We start from the raw sequence: 23,762 nt of genomic DNA on the forward strand, positions 1-23,762 counted from the left end.
CGCATACGAGATGCCATTTGCCAGGCTCCATCTCCATTGGCTGCAAACCTGGCTTCAGTCCATCTACTCACCAGAAAAAGTCATCAACAATGCCAAAGGAACAATTCTGGCCTCTCTCATCTGGCAGACAATGCCGGAGAAAGTTTGAGTAGGGGCTCCTTCCCCACACCAATACCCAAAGTGACTATCTTTATCGATGCCTCCCTCTTAGGTTGTGGAGCTCATATGAAAGATCATACTGCACATGGCTTGTGGACCTCTCAGGAGTCCAAGATCCATATCAGTTTCCTGGAACTCAGAGTTGTCCATCGGGCCTGCAACACTTCCCTCCAACTCTTCCGATCTCGGCACATCCAGACAATGTCGGACAATATGGTGACTGTTTTCTATATAAACAAGCAAGGGGGGACAAGATCCCTCCTTCTGTATGTAGACCGTTAACCTCTGGAATTGAGGTATCAGATATCTCGTAGTCCTTTCTGAAGCATGTTTACAAGGGCTGCAGAACTCCCTAACAGCAGACATTTTTCCACAGACCAGGAATGGGAGAGTCACAATTCAGTCCTGAACAAAGTCTTCACCTGCTGGAAAATGCCATCTTAGGCCTCACAGGTGAACAAAAAACTTCCCCAGTACTGCTCCAGGGCAGCGCTAGGCAGCGGCTCAAAGGGAGACTCTTCTGCTACAATGGAGGGATCACTCCAGGTCTGCTTTTCCTCCCATCCTATTCATACCACAGGTCCTGTGGAAAATCCGTTACAACAGGGCTCAAGTCATCCTTATTGCACCCAACTGGCAGAGACTGTTCTGATTCACAGACCTACTGAGACTTTCAGCCTGTCCGCCCATCAACATTCAACCATTTCTGGGCCTGCTAATGCAACACAACAGCACCTTTCCAGGCCGCCATTCTGGGACCACTGCAACTCAAGACCTGGTATTTGGATGGGCATCAAGATGTAGAGTGTTCATTTTCCAGGACATCCATCCTCAACCAAAGCTGGAAGGGTGCTACCAGGAAATGCTATTCAGCCAAGTGGGAGCGATTCTCCTCTTGGGCACAACACCAGTTATCTCCAGAGTCCACTGGGATTTCTGCTATTCTAGAATATCTACTTACCCTTAAAACATTTGTTCTTAGCTTACAGGCCACTTGCGGCCCAGTCAAAACACAACTGTGGCCCATGTGACATCCTCAGGGCCATACAGGTAGTGCATATATTGTGTGGATGTGGTCCACATAACACACAGAGAGCTGCATATGCAGCCCATAATGGTAAATAGGTTGAGAACCACTGCCTTAAGACTTTGGGTCTCTCTGTTAGTTCTCTGCAGATTCATTTCGGAGCAATCTGTGCTTTTCATCCCCCTATCGACAGCCACACTAACTTCACTCATCCCACAATGACTAGATTCCTGAAACGATTTCTTAGATCCTTCTCACCATTGGTAAAGCCCAACACCTCAATGGGACGGCAACCTCATTCTTTCGTCTCTCACCAAACGTCCCTTCAGTCACATGTGCTGTGTCCTACTTCTTGCTGAAAGTTGCCTTCCTAGTTGCCATCACATCAGCCAGAAGTATCAATGAGCTGGGAGCAGGCCTACCATACACCACCTTCCATAAAGAGGAGGTCTTTCTTTGCACTCTCCCCCGCACCACCAATTCACCCTAAAGCAATTTCAGAGTTTCACATGAGTCAAACCATCCACTTATCAACATTTTTTCTGAAACCGTATGCTTCTGATGAGGAGAGGACCCTTCATTCTCTGAACATCTGAAGAGCACTGGTCTTTTATCTGAAAAGAACAAAAGCTCTTAGACACCTAGTCTTTTAGTTACCATAACAGAGGGTTCTGGGGTTCAAGCTGTATCTGCGCAAACTTTCTAAGTGGATCTCTGGCTACTTTATCCTTTGCTACCAACTAGCTCACGTTCCCTGACCCCCAGAGGGGGTGAGGGTCCATGCCACCTGAGCACAAGCAACCTCTGTTGCAGTTCTGCAAGTCATACCTCTACTAAAGATATGTAGGGCAGCTGCCTGGAGCTGCTTACACACCTTCACAGGCCATTATGCTTTGGTCCAGTCTTCTGCTACAGATACAGCTGTGGGGACAGCAGTGTTGCAATCAGCCATCACTTCTGTCTCCTCGCACCTACCTCCTGAATGACTACCCTTGCTAATTTCCCACATGTGGAATACACATAGGGAACATCATTCCAAGAAGAAATGGAGGTTGGTTACTTGTAACTGGAGGTTCTTCAAGCTGTATGGTCACTGTCTGTATTCCACTACCTGCCTTCTGTCCCTCTGCTGCAGATCATAACTGGATTTGTGGTGGGAGAAAGAACTGGAGAGGCATTGGTCTGCACTGCCCTTTATATCCTTGGTTCAGAGCATGAGGAGAACTGCAACTATGCAGACCAACGGACACTGCTTACTAAAAATCTCTGGACTTAGGCACATGGTGCACATGCATATCCATGTGTGGAATACATATAGGGACCACACATCTCAACAAACCTCCAGTTACAGGTAAGTGATGCATTTTCAGTGTCAGTAACACAGGGAAGTTTTTGTAATGAGTGTTTGAACATTCCCTGGGTGTGTTCTCATTATATGGAAGCTGCTTATCATGTTTTCATTGGCAGTTTCCATCAGGCTAAGCGGTGAGTACACTCTTTGGTGTAAAGGTTTAGGTTGGATCAGAATTACAGGCTTGGGATGAGACAATTTTAATATTTTGGCTGTTTAGTTTCAAAAACTTGTATATTTCTATCCACTTAACTCTTGGCACAAGCAGGAAACGCAGAGTTGATGCTGTTGTGTATAAGTTAATGGTCTTAGAAGTAGAGATCCGAAAGATTTGGAAATAAAATTAAATGTGCTCTTAATATGAATTTCTTAAGAAAGGAGTGACATCAGATGGGGGCCTCAGTTGCCTACGAGCACAACCCAGCATATTTAACTCACTGTCTGGAAAAGGGGATTATTACCTGGGGTGGAAACGTGTTGATTCTTTGTGGGGGGGGATAAACCCCTGGTTACTTTTACTTATCTTTAGCACCCTGACCCATCACACTTTCTCTATATTTAAATTCTGTTTTCCTGCGGAGACATGGAATGGCTGATTTGCTTTCCTATTCCCTCTTTAGTGCCTGAGTGAGGGAGCGCTCTCTCCAGATGGGACGGTTTTGGCCACAGCAAGCCATGATGGCTATGTCAAATTCTGGCAGATCTACATAGAGGGGCAAGACGAGCCAAGGTAACTTAAGAAGCAGAAAAGAAGGAACAGAGTACAACTGGAGCGTCCCCTGGCTGAGACAGAGAAGTTCAGCTCTTGGGGATTCCTTATCTGATTGCTTCTCAGACCATGAGGAGGACCTGTAGGACTAATGTCTATACAACACTCTAGCATTGCAGAGCATTTTAGAATTGCTGAGTATTGTAGGATGTGCTCAGCACTTCTAAAAATGGGGGAGGGCAGGGAATCAGTTTAATGCTGGTGAAAGGTTCACTGGCTCTCTCTGGAGACAGAAGTCCTGTCCATAGAACAGGGACGGCACAGGCACTGACAGAGCAAATATCCTTCTACTGACCTGCTGCCACAGAAATCCGAGTGGCGGCATTCAGTCTCCATTATCCTTTCTGGTTCTAGATGCTCCATGCAGACGCCCATCATTGTGGTATTTTTTGTGGCAGAGTCCGTTGTCCACTGCCAACTGGACTTGTTTCACACAGGCCAGCAAACTGCCATCGGGTGATAACTCTTGATCACTGCTGACTTGGGCTCAGTTCAAACTGGTGACTGAGTAATGAAGGCTGTGAATTGTTCAGAGCCCTTCTATTTCTGGTAGTTTTGGTGTACATGTCCCCTCTTCTCTCTGGTTCTCTCCTAGGTGCCTGCATGAATGGAAGCCCCATGACGGCAGGCCGCTCTCCTGCCTGCTCTTCTGTGATAATCACAAAAAACAAGACCCAGAGTAAGTCTTGGTCCTGGACTTTGAGCCACAGGGTATAGCAAACCCTCAGCTCCATGCATTAAGACAGGATCCTTGTAATTGCATTGCATTTACACACACAGTACTCAGCTATTGTAGCAGCAAGCGGACAGTATCCTGTATGGAATGAGTTGCTCTCTCTGACCCGGGAGTAGTTGGGGCTCAGTGAGGCAGTGCACGAATTGTCCTTTTTCCAGAGTCAGTTCTTGAGTGTGGAGAACTCACCAATGAAAGTGCTTCTAGGTAGAACGATACATTCAGGCTAGTGCTGTTGGTCAGCCTAGCCTGGCTTACTCTGTCTCAAGCTTCTATCATAGTTCCTGCTTCTGACCCTTTCTAACATTTGGCTGGGGTCTTACTGCTTCCCTAGAGAGCAGGGCCTCAGAAGGTGTGCCCGGTTGTAACCTGTCCATGGTGCAGAAACTGCCCTGGGAGTGTGGGACATTACTGGCCAAGTTTAGCCACAAGCAGCCTCTGAGCAGTGTTCCTGCAGGAGGCACTTGCAGGGAGGGGCTACGCCTTCTGACAGCATTCCTTCCCAAGACTTCTCTCTTGTGCCTTCAGGGTTCCTTTCTGGAGATTTCTCATCACTGGAGCAGATCAGAACCGAGAGCTGAAGATGTGGTGCACCGTTTCTTGGACCTGTCTGCAAACTGTCCGGTGAGTAGTGATACATGTAGACCTGTAAGCTAGGTCTCTGAGAGGTGGGGCTTAGTCTGAAGAGTCCACAGGTCCGAGCAGAACTCAGGGACCTATTAGGATCCTGGCAATATAATTACTCTGCAGGGGAAGAGGCTGTCAGTGAGCTACAATGGAGTCTATTCTAGTCCCACCTGGAGCCTCTTCCTATGCCAAATTAGCATAGTTACTGAAAGGAATGTGACAGCCTCTGCTAATGTCAGTACTGTGATGAGCTCTGTGCCAAATGGATCTGGGTGTCCCACGGCCGGGCTTGCAGGGTTTGACCCTTAACGGCTTTATTCTGTCATCTTTGCTCAGGTCTGTAGAGCACAGATGTACCCTGGGTCCCAGGAAAGGATTCTGGAGCCTGCATATTGGACGCTTGTCTGTGTAAATAGTGACTGCTCACTTGGTCAAGTGTGGCAAGCGTTCCAGCATCTCTTCCCCTGTCGCTTTGTCTGCTTAGTGTTGTATTACTTGGGCAGCTCAGGACTTGTCTGGGGAGCCAGCCAGCACCGAGAATGGCTGCCCAATCCGGTGTGCTCCATCCCCCACAAAGCATTCTGTCTGCGTGGGGATCATGGCCCTAGAAGCAGCTCCAGCGGATGCAGACGCGAGAGCCAGCTTTGGCATCTCCCTCCTGTGACCCACGGAGTAGAACACAGCTGAGTGCTGAATGGTTACCCTCTACTCCGGTAGCGGTGCGCTTTGCCCAGCTGGTCTCTCAGCTGCTAGGGCTGTGTTTTACCACACGATCCCAGCATCCCTTCTCTTGCTAGCCTGGCATCATAGAATCATAGAATATCAGGGTTGGAAGGGACCTCAGGAGGTCATCTAGTCCAAAACCCTGCTCAAAAGCAGGACCCATCCCCAATTAAATCCCAGGTTTAGACACTTTAGGCCCATAGTTAGGGTAGATTTTGTTCTGCCAGTTCCCCTCCCGTGTTTGCGTGGGGTTCCTCGTTTCGGTAACTGGGGGCAGCGGAACATCTGACTGACACTTTGCTAAGCTGCTCGTAGTCAAGCTGGAACGCTGTGCCATAGAGGCTTTCTGTTGTGCTAATGGCTCTCGCCTTCTGTGTATTCTCTCTTGTTGCGGAACCCAGCTTTTCCCCTGACATCTTCAGTTCCAAGAGTGTTCCCCCGAGTCTGAAAGCCTGCCTGGACCTCTCTGCTGAATTCCTGATCCTGAGTGACGTGCAGAGAAAAGTACGTGGCTCCCACTTTCCTGGCTGCTTCAGCCACGCTGGGTGCAGGGAGATCGGGACTCCTGCGCAGCCACCACAACTGTGGCAGGGCTGGCTGCGCTCACTGCTGAGAAGAAGCCAAGCTGGCCTGTACCATTTCAGCGTAAGGTGGAGAATGGTTCTGCTGGTGCTGACTGGGCCCAACGGAGCCTTGGGCGAGGCACAGGATTAATGCTGGTGTTAAAGTAAAAACTGGCATTTGAAAAGGAAACTGACCCGCAAGTGCTGTAATGGTTCGACCAAGCTCCTTAAAGCCGGGTGACTCAAGAGATACGCTCTTGGTCTATCATTAACCCCTCGCCCCAGGGTACCCGTCTAGTGGCAGGGCTCTCAGCATGGGGGATCAGATGTACTCTGCTGTAACAGGGTGGAGGGAAAGACACTGGCTCTCTTTCGTGTTTAAGCTCCTTGCTTTTAGGAGGACAGAGAGAGCAGTGCCAAGTAACCACTGCTTGGCAGCCGCACAGCTATCTCAGAGCAGAGGCTCTGCTTTGCTTTGAGAGGTCTGGTTTGTTCTCAGTGGACCTGGCCTGTTATGCTGGTGGTAGGGGCGGCCTTGATTTCTAGATGGAAAACCCTGCTGGTTGGTGGTGCTGTAGCCCAGTACAGGGGCTCTCTTCTTCCCCTCTCTGTGTCCACTTTGGGGCCCTGTGACAGTCATGGATTTTTTAAAAACACTCTCAGCAGCATTGCAGGTGAATGTTGGAGTTTTATAGGATATCGGGGCGGCCGAGTCCCCGCAGACTGCTGTGATTTCTCCAGCAGCCAGGAGGTGGAAGCAGACATCCCTGCTAAGGCTATGGCTGCCAGTGGGCAGTTAGTGGGCTGGTCCCATTCTGGAGGGCAGTGGGGAGGTGGCAGGTCAGTTGTCTCATCACATGGCGCTAGCCGGTCCAAGCTGAGTCAGGGATCAGGGCCACGCTAGCTCTGTGGCCAGGCTGCCACTGCTGCTTCCTGTCCAGCTGGCAGGGAGAAAGGGATGGCACTGACAATGTGGCATTTAGAAGCCCCTTCCTCCTCCCCCCAGCACAACCCAGAGGAGACAGCATGGGCTGGTGAGGAGCTGAGACCAGAATCCCTCCCCCCAGGGCAAGGCTCCTGCACGCAGTGGCAGCGCGGGTGGCTATGGTGTGGGGGATTGATCCCAGGTTTCGCTCCCCGGGTGTCTTCTCAAGGGCTGCTGTGGGACAAGACGGGCTGGGGCTCCTAATTGCCACATTGTCAGTGCTGCCCCCCTGCCAGCTGGGCAGGAAGCAGTAGGCGTGGCCTGGGCCAGAGCTCAGTGCAGAGTGCCCTGAACTGGACCGGCCCGTGCCATGTGGTAAGACATGCTTCCTCCTCTTCCCCAGGATAGCACCATGCCACCCCCGCCTGACCCACCCTCCTGCTTCCACCTCCCCGCTGCTGGAAAATCACAGTATTGGGCTAATTTCATGATTTCTATGCCGTCTGTGAAATTATAACTTCCACAGGACTTGAGTCCTGATGTTCTGGGCTGGGGTAGCAAGCCTGGATGCGCTCTGATCGTTTTGTTGAAGAAGGCTGCTGGGGTGGGGGGAGCAGGCAGAATTTAGACAGTGGAACGTAAGGTTTTGTTAAGCTAATTAAAACTTAATAGTGGGTCACTAACTATAGGCATCAGTGGGGATGCTGCATTGGCAGTTGGCAAAAATGGAACATATTGTAGCCAGATCTAGATCCCATGATGGTGGGTGACAAATACCTAGATGGGTACCTCTGTAATAGAGAGGGGCAGCTTGTGCGGACTACACTCCCCAGCATACATTTCGCCACCTGGATCCAAAGAGCTTTTCCTGGCTCAGGTAAGCTGTGTGTGGCATTCTGGGAAGTCGTGTGGGAGCTACTCCTGGGTACAAGGGGAAGGCTGGTGTTTGACTTTGTTGTAGAACTCTCTGACCACACCTGGCAGTCTGCTGCCAAAGCCCCAGCGACTTGGGTTGTTGCAGGGTGTTTCTGGTGCTCTGCTTCCAGGTCCTGTACGTGATGGAGCTTTTGCAGAACCAGGAGGAGGGCAGAGCTTACTTCAGCTCCATCTCGGAGTTCCTCCTCACCCACCCAGTCCTGAGCTTCGGCATCCAGGTAGTGAGCCGCTGCCGTCTGCGGCACACAGAGGTCCTCCCAGCTGAAGAGGAAAGCGACAGCTTGAGCACAGGTGAGCAACGAGGGGCAGCCAGCCAGCCCTTGTTTCCCAGGAAGCTCTGGGAGCTGCTTCCTGGCGACACAGCTGGAATATATTAGTGAGAAACTCCCTTGAGGAGCTGGCAGTGCTGGAGAACAATACTGACCTGCCTAGAGTGGCCCAGATTTGAGGGAGGAGGATGGGCTGGTGGCTAGGGCACAGGGCTTACAATCGCTGGGTGACTGCTACTGGGATCCGTCTTAATGCCTCTGTTTCACCCTCTGGCATGGTGCTCGGGGGAACGGAGGGAGCATTCCCACGCAATCTGTGTGGTGTGAACGCACAGGCAGGAGGCTGTTTAAAGCGGGGGCAGAGTCCAAAAGAGTGTGAGGGGATTTTAAGAGCCGTTTCACTGATATCTGAGGTCTGAACGAGCACAAGGGAGTGCTCCACCTCAGAGCCTTTGCTCCCTGAGAGTTTGAGGCCTAAGGACATGTGCAGCAGCCCATGCTACAGCCCACTTTGTATTTCTTGTCTCTATTCCAGAAGGTGCTCAGGGGGCTGGGGCTGTCGAATCGGCCGCAGGTGTGCTGATCAAGCTCTTCTGCGTCCACACCAAGTGAGTATGCTTAGGGCTTGGTACGGACAGCTGTGTGCTCTTTCCTTCCTAAAACCCCCTTGGCCACCAGGGTCACTAGCTGTTCTCTGCCTGCAGTGGGGGGGATGTGATCACCTACTGTTCCTGCACACATCCCTCAGTATGAAACCCACCTGGAGCAGTAGACATGGAGAGTATCCTTGGCATGGGAGGCCTTTGGTCTGGCTGGGTAGCAGGCCCTAGGTCTCTTCATTGCTCCATTTAAAATGCTTCCCATGTCTTTTCCTGTGGACTCTCGAGCTCTGAGCCTTTGCACAATGTGTCAGCAGCTGAACGTGTCTGCTGACTTGGGGGCCAGGACTCGTTGGGTTAGTGCTGACCTGCCATGTTGCTGCTTGGGGCTTGAGACTGGACAGCTTTCAGGTGTGGTCGGCACAGGAAGGGCTGAGCTGAGGCGGGGCAGCACTGCCTGGGGACTCCCACTTGGTCCTTAGTAGGCAGAAAATACTAAAGCGCTTTCCAGGACCAGCTGCAGGAAGGGGAATCCGCCACGGTTTATGGCTCTGTGGCTGACGTGTGAACTAACCCAGCATTTCGGAACGTTACAGGGCCCTGCAGGATGTGCAGATCAGATTCCAACCTCTTCATAGTCCAGATATGGCTGCACCGATCCCTTCCCATGGCTCCCATGAAGATTTCGGTAAGTCCATTCAGTCAGGGGTTCTGGCCGGAACCATCCGGTGCTTTGAGCTTCCCAGCATCGTGTCTCCAGCATTGTGTAGTCATTGGAGGTTGGAAGGGATGTTTGGTGGGCTCCTGGCATCCTTTGGAGGATTGACTTTGTTATCCCGAAGGCATCCAGACTGCTGAGCTGGGCGTGGGAGGCCTGGCGGGTTAAAGAGATGAGGCTGAGCACAGAGCATAGGATCCTGGCAAAACAGCATGTTGAGCGATGGATGTAGTGCTTTGTGTGCTCTGTAGCGCCCCCTCTGGCTGGTCTGGGACTTCCTCCTGGGGAAGCTGCGCTCAGGCAGGACAGGTCTCCCCGTGACGAGAGCAGAGGAGGGATTGAAGGCTGGGCCCAGGTGAGTATATTGCCCTGTATTGCTGCTGTGCCACTCAAACCCATTTGCAGGGAAGCTTGCGTGTGGATCACGTGCCTTCCCTGGCAAAGGCCATGAGTCTGTTCCTCCTCCATCAGGCTGCTTCCGTGCCCTGACTGTGACAGCCGTGGGCTTTCCAGTCCTGTTCTTGGTGCCTGGGCTGGTGGAAGTGGTATAACTCGTGTTTTGCAGGGGATAAAACCTTCCCTGCCTGGCTCCTGTGGAAGCGCTCTCAGGTTAATTTGTACGTATCTCTCTGAAGTGTTTCCAGACCACCTGGCTGACCTGGGCTCAGAAGGGCTGGGATCGGAGAAGGGGTCTGTACATGGCTCCCAACCAGACTTACGGCGCATTGCGGACCTGCCCGTGCCAGCGGATTTTCTTGCCCTCTCCAATGATGCCAAACCCAAGCTGATGACCCCAGATGCGTTCATGACCCCAAGCACATCTCTTCAGCAGGTAGCTGGATGTGATGGGCAGGGCCAGTTGGGAATGTAGGGGATGATCTGGGATTTTGCGCTCTGGGGAATCCCACCTGGGCTGTGATGACTCGGGTAGTCCGGATAATCTAGAGTACAAAGCATAGGAAGTGCTCAGAACTCTTAGCCTTTTCTTACCCTTTGCAGTTGGCTTATGGAAAGTCCACCAGGAAATCTTGGCTCCTAGGACCAAACAATCTGAATCCCAGAGGTTTCCTGTAAGGGTTCTTTTGGGGAGGAAACCGCAGTACTCCTGCTTCTTGCAGGATTGAGATGCAAATACAGTAATGAGGAAGGAAGGCCAGAGCTTAGCAGCGGGGGCTGCAGCACCTTTAAAATGCCAAGCTGACCCAAGCTCATGCTGAGAGAGACCTGCAATGAGCAGCAGGAAGCTGGGACCTGAGCATCTTTGGTGCAAGACCCGTCCCCAAACCAGTGAGCCGGCGGTGTGGCAGCATGTTCTTGCTTTGTGGGGTTTAGCTTCTGGGGTGGAGATCCCCTCCCAAGGGCTGTGTGCAATTGCTGCCCCTCTCTGAAGTGGCCTGGGTGTGCTCCCCAGAGCTTGTCTGTATTGCTGCTGGCTGCTCAGAGGACTTTCTGCTGAGCCGGCTTGCTTTAATGGTGCCAGGGAATCAATCTACCAGACGCAGGGGATTCCTTATGCCCCCCTTTTGCCCTCTGCCACTTGGACTCAAGAGGTCCCTTGGTCACACTGCAAACTGTAACAGCAATGCTCAGACATACCCATCCCATAGAAGGTGACCAGCAGTCCCCCATCAGTCCATTTAGATGCTTCTCTCTACCTGTTGGCAGCACTTCTCTACCTCAAGGCCAAGCCACTCGGCTTCCATCCAGGTCTGTTTCTGTAGCAGGTGCGGGGAGAACCCGAGGACCATGCTATCCAGGATGAACGAGGGGATGTAGATCTGAGTGCTGGGCACCTCCTAGTGGAACAGCTTAGCCCCTTCTCCTCTAGCAGCTGCATGTGTGTGAACGGGAGGGGTGACAGGGCTGAGCCCTGCCGAACTCCACCTGTGAGTGCTCTGCAGCAGGGAAAGCAAGTAGTGTCTTAGAGAGGAAAGGAGCAAACCCCCAGAAGGGCCTTTCCGTCCTATCTGCAGTTGGGTCTCCAAAACCTCATGCCAAGTTCTGTCAAAGGCCGCGAAGGGGCCTGGTCCTTGACTGGTGCCCTAGGCACATCTGGAATCTTGGGAGAGTCTCTGTCACCTTCTGCACGCTCCGTAGTGGGACTGTGGAGGGAGCCAGGAGTTGCTCAGGGAGAGGACTAGCCGCAGAGCCTCCTCAAAGCATAGATCTATGTTTCTGCTAGATTGCCGTGTCGCCGGGAAGCAGTGTCAGTTCCCTGACTGCAGTCACAGCCATGAGCAGCGCTTCTGTCAATGACCCCACTGTGCCCAGGTAAGTGGAGCCAGAGCTCGTGTCCTTCCCAGCCGAGTCAGGCCCCATCTGCAGAGCAGGCTGGCGCTCCAGGGGTTACAAATTGGTTCCAGTTGCAGGCATCTGAGAAAAGAAAAGGAGGACTTGGGGCACCTTAGAGACTAACCAATTTATTTGACCGTAAGCTTTCGTGAGCTACAGCTCATTTCGGCTGTAGCCCACGAAAGTTTATGCTCAAATAAATTGGTTAGTCTCTAAAGTGCCACAAGTACTCCTTTTCTTTTTGCGAATACAGACTAACACAGCTGCTCCTCTGAAACCAGGCATCTGAGAGACACTCTACGGCAGTGCTGAGCGAACCTGCCTCCTTCCCTGTGCCTCAGGAGACCGGGGTGGCGCAGAGGCAGCCTGCTCTGTTTCCGCCACAGAGAGGTTCTCCCATCGCACCACCGCTCGGTTGCTTCCCTTGCTCTTCTGAAGGGGATGTTGCAGTTTGCGACCAGTGAAGGCTGCAGACCCCAAGGACAGAGAGGCATTACTGGGAGGTTGAGGGAAGGGGAATGACGCCAGCTGAGGCACACTTACACTGAACATTAGGCACAGCTTCCTGGTGGTGAAGAGTATAATAGGGTAGAAGCCTCAGTGCTTGGGAGAGGAGGGCAAGGACAAGTCCTGCAGACGTCATGTTCTCCTCCCCCAGAGATGGGCTAGACTAGAGGATCAGACTCATAGAAGATCAGGGTTGGAAGAGACCTCAGGAGGTCATCTAGTCCAACCCCCTCCTCAAAGCAGGACCAGTCTCCAACTAAATCATCCCAGCCAGGGCTTTGTCAAGCTGGGCCTTAAATACCTCTAAGGAAGGAGATTCCACCACCTCCCTAGGGAACCCATTCCAGTGCTTCACCACCCTCCTCGTGAAATAGTGTTTCCTCATATCCAACCTAAACCTTCCCCACTGCAACTTGAGACCATTGCTCCTTGTTCTGTCATCTGCTACCACTGAGAATAGCCGAGCTCCATCCTCTTTGGAACCCCTTTCAGGTAGTTGAAGGCTGCTATCAAATCCCCCCGATCAGGATCTGACCCCCTGATTCTAACAGACTCCGTCTAGCAAGGTTGTGAAGCTCTTCTGTTCAGTTCCTCGTTTAGGAAGAGTGGTCACTCCGAGGGATGGTCTCCCATTGGGTGGGAGGAACCACAGAGCTTGGGGGACACTGGGTCAACTGGGGCCAGGCTCGCTTGCATTGACCAAGCACAGCAGGAATCGCAGTTCCTGAGCTCAGGGGCTCTGTCGGAACCAACCCTACAAAATCTGGTGCTCAGCTCGTTCCATCTCCCTGTACAGGCCATCGGAAGACCTGACTTTGAGCCCAAAGATGCAGCTGGACACCAGCCTCACGCTGAGCAGCAGTAGCAGCAGTCTCCAGACGAGTCCTAGGAACCATTCAGTCCTTATCCCTGGACTCTCTGACAAGCTGACCCCAAAGGCGCCTGTCCCGGTAAGGCTCCCAGCACTGTTGCCACCTTCTGCTTTTGGCACATGGTAACTCTCCCTTTCTTTCCATGATCCTCTGCCAGCTGGAATGCACCAGGGTGCCCATGCTGGCCCATTCGAGTGGCTGGAAGGTGCTGCTTTGCCAGCACATGTTGTCGCAGACTGCCGGTCCGTAAAAGCCGTGGCTTTAAAAATGGGGGCACCTCTAGCACAGGGTCACTTTTCTTATTCCATCATCAGCGACGTTAGGAGCAGTCACCCCCCATGCTAGGAGACCTTGTGGCTGGGTGGAAGGGAGTCAAGGAAGCACCCCAGGGAAAGCTACCAGATGGTCAGAGGACACACAGATTGCTCTGACATTGTACATTTCCTGACCAGGGTATACTGAAATCCGAGCTGAGTCTGCTGCTGCTGCTTGCTTTTTGGACTTGCAACAAGAAGTTCCTCTTTTAAAATGTTTCTGCCCCTGCTTCTGTAGGAAAGATCCAGTGAAGTTGATTGTAGCCAGTAAAGCAAATGGAAAGAGGAATATTTCCTCAAATCTCTTTCAGTTCTGGAGACTTTAGATGTTACTTGTAACAATCAGTATGAAATCTTCAACTGGAAACAGGTGTTTTAAGCTGATGACCCTGCAGCTAGTGCGTCTTGCCTCTTCGGTGAGAGAAACGTGAAATCTTAGACCGGTCCTGCAGGCACTTACGTAGGTGATTCACCTGTGCAATCCCCTGGACTGCTGAGATTGGCGGTGTTATGTGCTGAAGTGTTTGCAAACCCTGACTAAGTGCAGCGTGACCCCGGTCAGTGAATGCTGCTCCCGACAGAGTTAACAGCGCACAGGAAGGACAGAGCTGTCCTACTGGACAGCTGGTTCTGTGCTGGCGGGTAATAGGGGTGCTGGAACAGCAAAGGATCAGAATGCAGTCAGGCCCAGATGTCTGAGGGCCTCCCCCATCTTCCTGGCTCCTGAGCAGCCCTGCCCTGGGGGCATAGCAGTACTAAGGCCAGGATGGGGCCTCTCCGCTCCCTCCCTTGAAGGCTGGTTGGCATGAGGTGCTGATGGTCCTTGAGGTTGCTAGTGTGGTTTGGGTGTCTCTGCATGACAGTGAAAGTTGGCTTGTTTCTGTTGGTCAGGTCACTCCAGCAAACCCCCCTCTGGCTCTGGAGCTGCAGGAAGTGGAGCCCCTTGTGGTAGCCCAGGCCTCACCCACCCGGGAGCGCTCCCCCGATGTCATTTCCTCGGCCTCCACGGCCATGTCCCAGGATATCCCAGAGATCGCCTCTGAGACGCTGCAGCGCAGCTTTGCCGCAGCCCCAGCCGGGCTCCCTGCAGAGGTGCTGGAGCCCAATCACCATGCGGACAGCATGGCCTCAGCTGCGTCGGCCTTGCACTTGCTGTCCCCGAGGAACCGGCACAGCTCCGAGCACAGCCAGCACTCCCTGGACATGGCCCCCGTGGAGGTGGACAGATTGACCACACCCTCGTTACTGGAGACTGCTTTAACTCAGGAAAATGCATCTTCCAACAGCGTCGTGAGCCAGCCGTGGCCAGCAGCCCCCGACATCACCAGGGAAACCAGGAACAGCATAGCAGACAGGTAACCGGCTGGGTGAGCTTTGCTCTGCTTTACTTGGGGGCATTTTTTTAGCCATGTCCAGTCGGCACGTTGGTGGAAAACTGGTGTTTCAGGGCCTCGGCTGTCCCTCCTTTCAGAGCCCCAATAAGCCACTTCTCCTCCCTGCACCCTGGCTTTGTAGGCTCAGCATCACTGTCCCCCACCTCCAGGCCAGCTTTAACATGAATCTCTACTCTGCAACAGGGACTCCAGGATAGCCGCGGGACGTCTGTTTCTCACCTGCTCCGGCTCTAAGGAGCTCAGCACCTTAACCCTTTTTTCTAGTTGCCAGCCCTGCACACTTACCCTGGGTTCTCAAAGTCAGTCTGGGGTCTTTCCATCTTGTGCATGACCAGCAGAATAAAGGTTGTGCAGCCCAAATTCTGCCCGTGGCAACACCTGTGCAGCCCTCTTGGGGGGAACTGAGTGGCACTCGGTAGCCAGTTCTGCTGCCAGTGCATGAGAGTGACGAGTCTCTCACCTGCGACTGGGCTGGCTCTGCAGAGCCAGCAGTAACAGAGATGCCAAACAAACTTAGTCCCTGAAGTGAGTAGCTGTGATTGATTCACATGGCGAAGCAGGTCTGAGGGTATGTCTGCCCAAGCTGGGAAGCACAGAGATGTAGCCTGAGAGAAGGGTTATGCGTAGCCATGTCTTGGAGACAAACTCTTCCAGCCCAAGCAGCTGGGGGTGTTCCCTGCAGGTCTGGAATGCCTGGGCTGGCCAGATCCTACCTCCTCTGGCAGGAGTGGAGCAGAATGTCCTGATTTGTCCCCAGGCCTCTCATAGATTGGGAGGCTGCACGTCCCAGGGCCAGCCCTGCAGCCTCCATCCTTCTGAGCGAGGCCAGCAGCCTGCCCGCACCGCTCCTTAATAGAGCAGAGATGTCCCCTGAGTTACAGGAGACACAGCCATCCTTCCGCCCTAGCAGAGATGTCCCCTGAGTTACAGGGGAGACAGCCATCCTTCCGCCCTAGCAGAGACGTCCCCTGAGTTACAGGGGAGACAGCCATCCTTCCACCCTAGCAGAGACGTCCCCTGAGTTACAGGAGACACAGCCATCCTTCCACCCTAGCAGAGACGTCCCCTGAGTTACAGGAGATACAGCCATCCTTCCACCCTAGCAGCTGAGAGTGCTGCCTTTGCAGCACTTCCTGTCCCCACTGCATGGGGGAGAGGGATTGGGAGCTGCCATTGAACTGTCTGGATGCTCCATGCTGCTTTCATGTCCCACATGTCGACTGTCTGGATCCAGGGTGCAAGTTTAGAAAAGCCTTGCCATGGTGGCTGGTTCCCCTTGGCCTTGTAACTTGCTGCACTCTGCAGGTGTGCCAGTGTCCAGGCAACGACCTCTTGCTCTTACCACTAATGCACAGTGTCTGGGGATCTGAAATACTCCCTGGACAGGTGAAAACACAATGGCTGGGGGACGCGCTGTAACCGTAGTGCACCACCTGCATCTGGAGGAGAGCAGCGTGGAGTTCCTGCCAGCTGCTTCCTGTTCACTGGTGTTTATAAACTGCGCCAGTCCTCCAGCCTAGGAGCTTGTGCAGTCTCTTATCAGCCTCAGACTGGCCTGACATCTACAGACCCGCCCAGGCTCTGAAGGGTGTGTGATCGCACCCAAGCATCTGACCCCCTCCCCTCCCAGACACCCACTATGCCAGGGCCGGGCTGTCAGACCCCACCAGTTCTGTGAACCCCCAGCGGTGTGGGCTCCGAGCCCAGCCTGCTGTCAGCAGGCCCACCCCTGTGCAGGCAGTGGGATGAGCAGATAACCAGGCCGGGAGATGTTTCCATGATGGCGTTTCCCTTTCCCCCAGCCCAAGGGATGACGTTGCAGAGAAGCACAAGAGCTCTTCCTATCATAGGCACAGCTACCATCTGCTGCAGCACGACAGCCAGGATGCCAGCGCAGAGCAAAGGTACCGGCCCACGTGGCCCCGGCATGGACTCTGTTCATGCTGCATCTGTGCCTCTGTCCTTGGCAAGTCTTCATCTGCTTTGCCTCCTGCCCCCCAGCTCTGACATGAGGGAGGCCATGAAACCAGTCCTACCCTGATAGCTTGGGCTGGCTTGCAAGATGCTGTCACCTGGGTCACGCTCTTCAGGGTCAGAGTGCTCGCTGGGTTGCTCGGGGGAACGTGGACCGAGCGTGGCTCGTGTCGCTTGGTCCAGTCATCAGTGCAAACCAACCAATGGGCACCGTTTGGTGGAGCCCAGCCCTTAAGTGTAAAGCGAGGTAGATCGAGTGCCCATGGACACTGCTGTGCTCTCCGAGATCCTGCCCAGTCATGGCCTGCCCTTCACCACCAGGGGCTGCTCCTACATGCCAAATTCTCACTGCCTTCAATGGGAGAGCTGCAGCCAGAGGTGGCAGGGTCAGCCCCCCCCCCCCCCCCCCCCCCGCCCCCGTCAGTGGGTAGTTCAGTTACTGCCTGGACGGCCCTCGGTCTCTCCACGCTGTGGTTCTCACTGGGTTACGGCACCTTCAGCCGCTTGGCTTGAGAGGCATGTTGTGCTGGGTCCCCTCCCTAGTCAGCAAATTCCACACTGGGGAGCAGTTAGAGACCTCTGCAGCCCAGCCTAATGCAGAGACTACAGGTCTCATCATGCCATGCTTCATCTTGATCTGAGCAGCCTGGTTCCTTGGGTCAAGGTGGAGCGCTTCATGCTGGGCCCTGCGGACTCCTCTGGATTGACGACCTAGCCGGCTGTAGGGCAGGGTGGCTGAAGCCCCGTCGGGCTGGCTCTCCCCAGTACTGCTAGCAACCTCCTCTCCCTGGTCTTCTTTTGCAGTGACCATGATGATGAAGTTGCAAGTTTGGCTTCTACATCAGGCGGGTTTAGTGCCAAAGCATCTGCACAGAGGCTGCCTGTGAAGGACTGGAAAGCCAAGGTGTCCCCTCGGGCTTCCCCCAAGCTCAAACGGAAGGGCAAGAAAGATGACGGGTACGCTGGGCTTCCAGGGCAGACAGCTGTGGGATTGGCAGCACAGGGTTGCAATCTGAGAAACCCACTAGCAGATAAGCTAGCCTAGTGGTGCCCTAGAGCTGCTGCTGTCTGCGCACGGGGATCTGAGCTTTGTGAGCAGTAACCCGCCAACCCTGGTGAAAGCGCTGCATTGGCCATCACAGAGGGGCATGGGAGCGGGCTCTGTCCTGCCCTTCCGGGGGGGCTGCAGGGCCAGCACAGGCTTCAGAAGAACTTGTGGGAGGCAGGCTCATTACAGTGAGATGAATGAGAGGGGTACACAGCCTCGTTTCTACTCCTGTGCTGCCCCATGGCAGAGCAATCTGCCCCACTTCGGGGAAGGCTCCTTCAGGATGGTCATTCTCTAAACGTTTTTCAGCACCCAGCATGACAGAGCTCTGATCTGGGTGGCTTCTAGGCCCAATCACAGTGGCCACATGCAGTAACATCTGGCAGCTGCCTGCTGCGTCTGTGTTTGAAACTTGACCGTATGAATGTGCTCTGGCTGAAACTTGATCAGCTGAAGGGTCAGCCCATGAGAAGGTGATCAGGTAGCACAGTCCAATGTGCTAAGTCCTGTGTACAGGAAAATCAGTGCAACCTCTGCAAATGGCTTTGTACTCCTGTGCTTTTCATACGGCTCCAGGGACTGGTTTGGAGCTGTCCTTGTGTATGTCATGATTGCAGACCACGGGCTGGGACTTTAGATTGTTGGTTGCAGGAACAGGAATCTCTGCTGAGAAATGCCATTTGCCTCCCATGTCCCAGTCCTTTTCAGACAACTGAATTGCTGCTGTCGTGCTTGCGGGCCATCCAGGCTGTGAGCCACCAGCACATGCCTCCCTCTTGCCAGGTTTGGATCAACATGGAGTCACGGGTTTGCAGGAGCCAAACTGGTCTCTCCTGCTTAACAAACCAAGTCCATGTTTTCTTTGTTCAGTCCATACTGCAATATATGGCTCCAGACAGTCCTTACACACACTCTTTAAGAACTTCAAAATGTGCACCTGATCTTTTTCTATAAGAAAGAGAGAAAACTGCCATGTTGATGTTTGAGCAGATAACATCAGGGGAGTGACTTCTCTGTCCCCAAATTCAGTCAAGGCTCAACAGCCTAGGCTGTGGTCATGCTGTGTGAACAGCAGGGGAGCCAGTGACCCTCAGGCCAAAGGGCCAGGCCCAGTAGGTGCCCTGTGTCAAATCAGCCCACCTAGAGGAGCCGTGTAAGGGTCCCTTGAGTCTTACTCACTAGTAAGTAACTCTTCTTTTGATTCCAGGGATGTGACCCAGTCCCCAAGATCATGTGATCGCCAGGTTAGTCCCAGTGGGAATCCGACGCTCCATCACCTGCTTGCTTGTTAGCTAGCTCACTGATGACTTAAAGGAAAGCCCATCCCAGCTCCCTCAGCGTCTGTTGCAGAGCTTGGGGCCTGTGCTCTGTGAGCCGGCAGGGCATGCCAGCTGTGCTTTGCTGCTCACTAAGGCCCTGCAGAACTTGCTTAGCTCTGTGGCTTGCAGATGGTCTGAGAGGGGTGCCCAGACTTGATGAGACCAGTGGCTTCCTTTGCAGCTTGCCACATCTGATTCGCATATACGTGGTCCTGCTTTTTCCAATCCAACCTGCCCAGTCACAGCTCTGGTATTTGCTCCTGCGTGAGACCAATAGAAATCACTTTGAGTGCGCCAGCCGTGGGAGAACAAGGCATTCCTAGCCCCATTGGGACAGAGCAGCTCTGGCCTGTTCAAGCTCCTTATCTCTGCTGGTTGTACCTCCATGTCCAATGGAGAGTGTAGCGTGCTGGGACCACGTTTTAGGACTCATTGGGATGCCCTTGGGACACCGAGGGCTCAGCCAGCCTCTAGAGTGGGGTCTGCTGCCTGTAGCACCGGGTTTCAGATGGCTTCCCGCTAGGTTAAAGTCTGGCTCCAGCTGATGCGGGTGAAGCACCTCCGTAGATTCCAAGGTCAGAAGGGACCAATGTGATCATCTAGTCTGACCATCTGGATAATATGGGCCAGAGAACGTCTCCAAAATAACTTCCCCTTCCTCCAGGCATGGAGCTGGCCAGAGCCACTTCCCCTCCTGAGCTAGAGGAAGTGCCATGGTGCTGGCCCTGTGAATGGCAGTGCACCCCCCAAACAATGCATTGCTCCATCGTAAGTGCCCGAGGCCAGCTGTTTAAATCCCGGGGCTTTCCGCTTCTCTGACAGCAGAGACCTATATCCTCTAAGTGTTGTAGGCAGCTGCAGGGATCCAGTGAGAGGGGGCTAGGCTCTGGTTTGCACATGACCTTTGGGGAGCAAAAGATTTGGAGTTAGACAGCCTGGGAAGGTCTGGGCAGGGTTCGCTACCAGTCAGCTCAATCTCTTAGGTCATGGAAGAAACCTGGGACATGGTGTGTTTTGCGGTCTCATCGGTGTGCTCCTGTAAAGCCAAAGTGCTGATCCTATTGGAGATGGGGGGAATTGTGCCACTTGGCTTCCTTGAGGCCTGGGACTGGCCCTGAATCTTATCATGGTTGTGTTGAGCTTTGCTCCTGGGCTTAAGTGGTGGGTGAACTGGCCCTGGGTTTCCCTAGCAGGGGCTCAACCTCTCTGCTGACTTCCGATCTCAGTACAGATGCAGTGGCCAGTGGAGTCAGAGCGTATCATTTGGCTGCCTTGTCTGCAAACAGGTGACTGTCGAGTGCCAGGATGAGCTGATGTCTCTGCTGCGGAGCCAACAGAGGGAGCTCACAGAGCTGAGACAGAACCAGATGGAACTAATGCAGAGACTTACTGACCACCTGGATGCTGTGCAGAGCTCCCTCATGGGTCACATGGAACGAGTGATTGATTCTCAGCAAGAACAAGAGCGTATCCTTCCTGGCAAACCCCTCTCGGGGCCAGCATGCCACAGGGCCGGCCTTCTGGGGTGAGTGGTGCTGCAGGAGAGACATCATAGTTTCCCGTCAGTCGCAGCAGCCATATATCTGTACCATAAAATCACCTTGGAGTTCAGCAGTCACTGCTCAAGGGTGCCAGGGCTGGGATGGGGGGTTGCTGCAGTGCGGGGTTGGGGGGCACCGGAAGAGCTGTGTGGGGTCCCAGCACTCAAATAGCAGGGGATGCTGTGGTGCGGGGTTGATGGTTCTTGTCAGGTGCATGCTAGTGGTCAGCCTGCACTGCACCTGGTTCCGGTTACTGCTCTTGATCCCTCCCGTGGCCTGTTTGCTGGCAGGTGGGGTTATAAGAGCTAACACCACCGTATCCTGGAGTCCCCCATTACCGAAGGCCCAAGCTTGCTCTTCTGGAAGCCGCAGGTGGTGCAGGAGATAGTATGTATCTGGTCAGTGCCCATCACCAGAGGAGAGGAGTGCCGGGATCGGAGGGGGCATCTCCTGGAGGCTGTTGCTCCTTAATGTGTGACCTCCAGAGCGGAGGCTGGACCGAGCTCTGACCGAGGGGCAGCAGCGGAACGGGCAGCTCCAGGAGCACCTGTCCCAGCAGCTGTCGCAGTCCCTCTCCACTGCTGCATGCAATCGCCTGGAGAGGACCATCCGCGAGGAGATGAAGAAGACAGTGCCCCAGTGTAAGTGCTGATGCTGGGTAGTTCATACGGCGTGGGCCTAGCAGGTAGGTGTGAAGCCGCATGCTGCAGGGCGGCGATAGGTGGCGCAGGACTGTGGATGTGGCATGCTTAGCCCTGAGAACCTCCTGGCATCGCAGACCTCTCCGGAGACGGGGATCTGTGATGGGCTCGCAGGAGCTCCTGGGGGAGGGATGTGCTGCTCTGGAAGGGGTCTTGAGCCATGTCTACATGGCGGGTGCTATCAGTGGCATAGCTATGGCACCACAGTATAGACACAAAGTAGAGCGAGGAGGGTTTTTCCATCCCTGTGGGAACTCAGTCTCCCCAAGCGACGGTAGCTAGGCTGACAGAAGCATTTGTCCATCGACCTACCCAGTGGTGGGCAAACTACAGTTCGGGGGCCACAACCGGCCCTCCAGACGTTTTAATCCAGCCCTCAAGCTCCCGCCGGGAAGCAGGGTTCGGGGCTTGCCCCGCTCTGGTGCTCCAGCCGGGAGCAGGGTCGGGGTCTTGCCCCACTCCGCACAGTTCCCGGAAGCAGGGGTGTGTCCCCTCTCCGGCTCCTACGCATAGGGGCAGCCAGAGGGCTCTGCACGCTGCCCCCACTCCAAGTGCTGCCCCCCGCAGCTCCCATTGGCCAGGAATTGCAGCCAATGGGAGCTGCAGGGGCGGCGCCTGCAGACAGAGCAGGGTGCAGAGCCGCTTGGCCGCACCTCCACGTAGGAGCCAGAGGGGGACATGCCGCTGTTTCTGGGAGCTGCTTGAGGTAAGTGCCACCCAGAGTTTGCACCCCTGACTTCCTCCCACGCCTCAACCCCCGTCGAAGCCCCAATCCCACTGCAAACCCCTGAGTCCCAGCCGGGAGCACCCTCCTGCACCCCCAACCCCTCAGCCCCACCCCAGAGCCTGCACCTCGAACTGGAGCCCTCCCACACCCCAACCCCTAATTTTGTGAGCATTCATGACCCGCCATACAATTTCCATACCCAGATATGGCCCTCTGACCAAAAAGTTTGCCCACCCCTGACCTAGCCACATAGGCAGTAGGTTGGCAGAGCTGCGGTGCTCGAGGGTGGATTTTTCACACCCCTGAGAACGATGACCAGGCTCGAGGTGATTCTGGGTGCCATGGCCCCCTCCCACTGCTCGGCAAGGGAAAAGCCAAAGTGCTCGGGTGAACCTGAGTCACCTTTTCCTTTGTCACGCCCAGACATTTCCAAGAGCCTGGACCCTGTCACTGGCCAGCTGAGCAATACGATTGCCGCCAAGCTCACCGCTGTCGAGGGGACATTGAAGGAAAACATCACCAAGCTAGTGAAATCAAAGGTAAGGCCCAGACCAACAACCACCTGGCCATCCTGTGTTCCCCTTCTGGGGTGAGCCACTCACAGCTGACACGTTGCCTGCCCCTCAGCGGGGGCTCAACACAGTTTAGCTGCTAGCATAGGCAGATGAGACCCCTTGTCTGGATTGTTGAGGAGCCAGGCACCAGCTCCCGCCAGTCTCTCATCCGCTTCTTAGGCCTTGCTCTGCCTAGTTTCCCTGTCCAGGAGGGCACTGTGTGTTTGAATGCACGGCCAGCGATCATTCCTGAAAGTGCCTTCACCTCCCCTGGCAGCTGAAACAGGCTCACGCCCAGGCCCAGGCGCCGTGCCTTAGTGTCGGGAACAGCCCCAGTGCAGCCAGCCTGGGTCGGCAAGTCTGCTTCTCCTGCACTTTGCCCCAAAGCCAGTGGGAGCCGTTGGCATGTGCAGGTGACGGGCAACCTGTTTGCTGGCCCTTCCAGCACCAGAGCTGCCTCTTAGCATTAGCAGGGAACAGGAAGCCAGGTGGGAGAAAGGTGTTTGGCACTTTGTGTTGTCGTCTCTCCGTCCCGTCGCTCGGATCTAGCCGGGTGGCAAGTGGTGGTGATGCAGGGCCAGGGGAAGCTGCTCTGTCCCTCATGTTTGGGAGTGTTTTTCCTAGTGGGGTTTTAACTGCATTTTTCCAAGTGGAATCTCCTGTTTCCTACCCGTGTGTTGAATCAGAGCCCCATCCATGTAATTCCTCTCTGCTCACGAGCATTTGCAACCACCTCCAGAGTGTCTGACAAGCACGCGATCCCCCCGTCAGACTAATCACTAATGAAGATGTTAAGCTGGGGACTAACCCCACCTCCTAGGGTCCCCCAAGACTTGGCACAGTGCCATTTTATTCATTAACCCCCCCACACCGCACCACCAAAGTTCACACACTGCCATGATCCTTGGTTTATGGCTATCCAGCCGCTTTCTCTCAGACTGCGTTGGTCTAAGCCAGCAGTTCTCAAACTGTGGGTCAGGACCCCATTTTATTGGGGTCGCCAGGGCCAGTATTAGACTTGCTGGGACCTGGGGCTCAGGCTCCAGCCCCCTCTCCCCCGGGGTCATATAATAATTTTGTTGTCAGAAGGGGTTGCGGTCCAATGAAGTTGAGAATTGCT

General features: G+C 54.1%; 1 protein-coding gene across 3 annotated transcripts in view; it reads left to right on the forward strand.

Annotated features, from left to right (window-relative positions):
* The window catches only part of EDC4 (enhancer of mRNA decapping 4), a 55,432-nt gene that overhangs the window by 24,711 nt on the left and 6,959 nt on the right, over positions 1-23,762 (forward strand). For 2 of the 3 annotated variants that reach the window (XM_073307245.1, XM_073307248.1), the window contains exons 8-24: positions 3,158-3,267; positions 3,902-3,985; positions 4,547-4,663; positions 5,791-5,893; positions 7,924-8,104; positions 8,618-8,690; positions 9,278-9,369; positions 10,035-10,231; positions 11,582-11,670; positions 12,995-13,148; positions 14,276-14,739; positions 16,581-16,682; positions 17,557-17,709; positions 19,008-19,044; positions 20,406-20,586; positions 21,146-21,301; positions 22,512-22,627. In XM_073307245.1, coding sequence (XP_073163346.1) covers positions 3,158-3,267; positions 3,902-3,985; positions 4,547-4,663; positions 5,791-5,893; positions 7,924-8,104; positions 8,618-8,690; positions 9,278-9,369; positions 10,035-10,231; positions 11,582-11,670; positions 12,995-13,148; positions 14,276-14,739; positions 16,581-16,682; positions 17,557-17,709; positions 19,008-19,044; positions 20,406-20,586; positions 21,146-21,301; positions 22,512-22,627 — 2,409 coding nt within the window. The remainder of the gene's footprint in view (positions 1-3,157; positions 3,268-3,901; positions 3,986-4,546; positions 4,664-5,790; positions 5,894-7,923; positions 8,105-8,617; positions 8,691-9,277; positions 9,370-10,034; positions 10,232-11,581; positions 11,671-12,994; positions 13,149-14,275; positions 14,740-16,580; positions 16,683-17,556; positions 17,710-19,007; positions 19,045-20,405; positions 20,587-21,145; positions 21,302-22,511; positions 22,628-23,762) is intronic. The other variant, XM_073307246.1, reaches the window with a different exon arrangement.

The sequence above is a fragment of the Lepidochelys kempii genome, chromosome 12, assembly GCF_965140265.1.
Source record: "Lepidochelys kempii isolate rLepKem1 chromosome 12, rLepKem1.hap2, whole genome shotgun sequence".
Taxonomy (NCBI): domain Eukaryota; kingdom Metazoa; phylum Chordata; order Testudines; family Cheloniidae; genus Lepidochelys; species Lepidochelys kempii.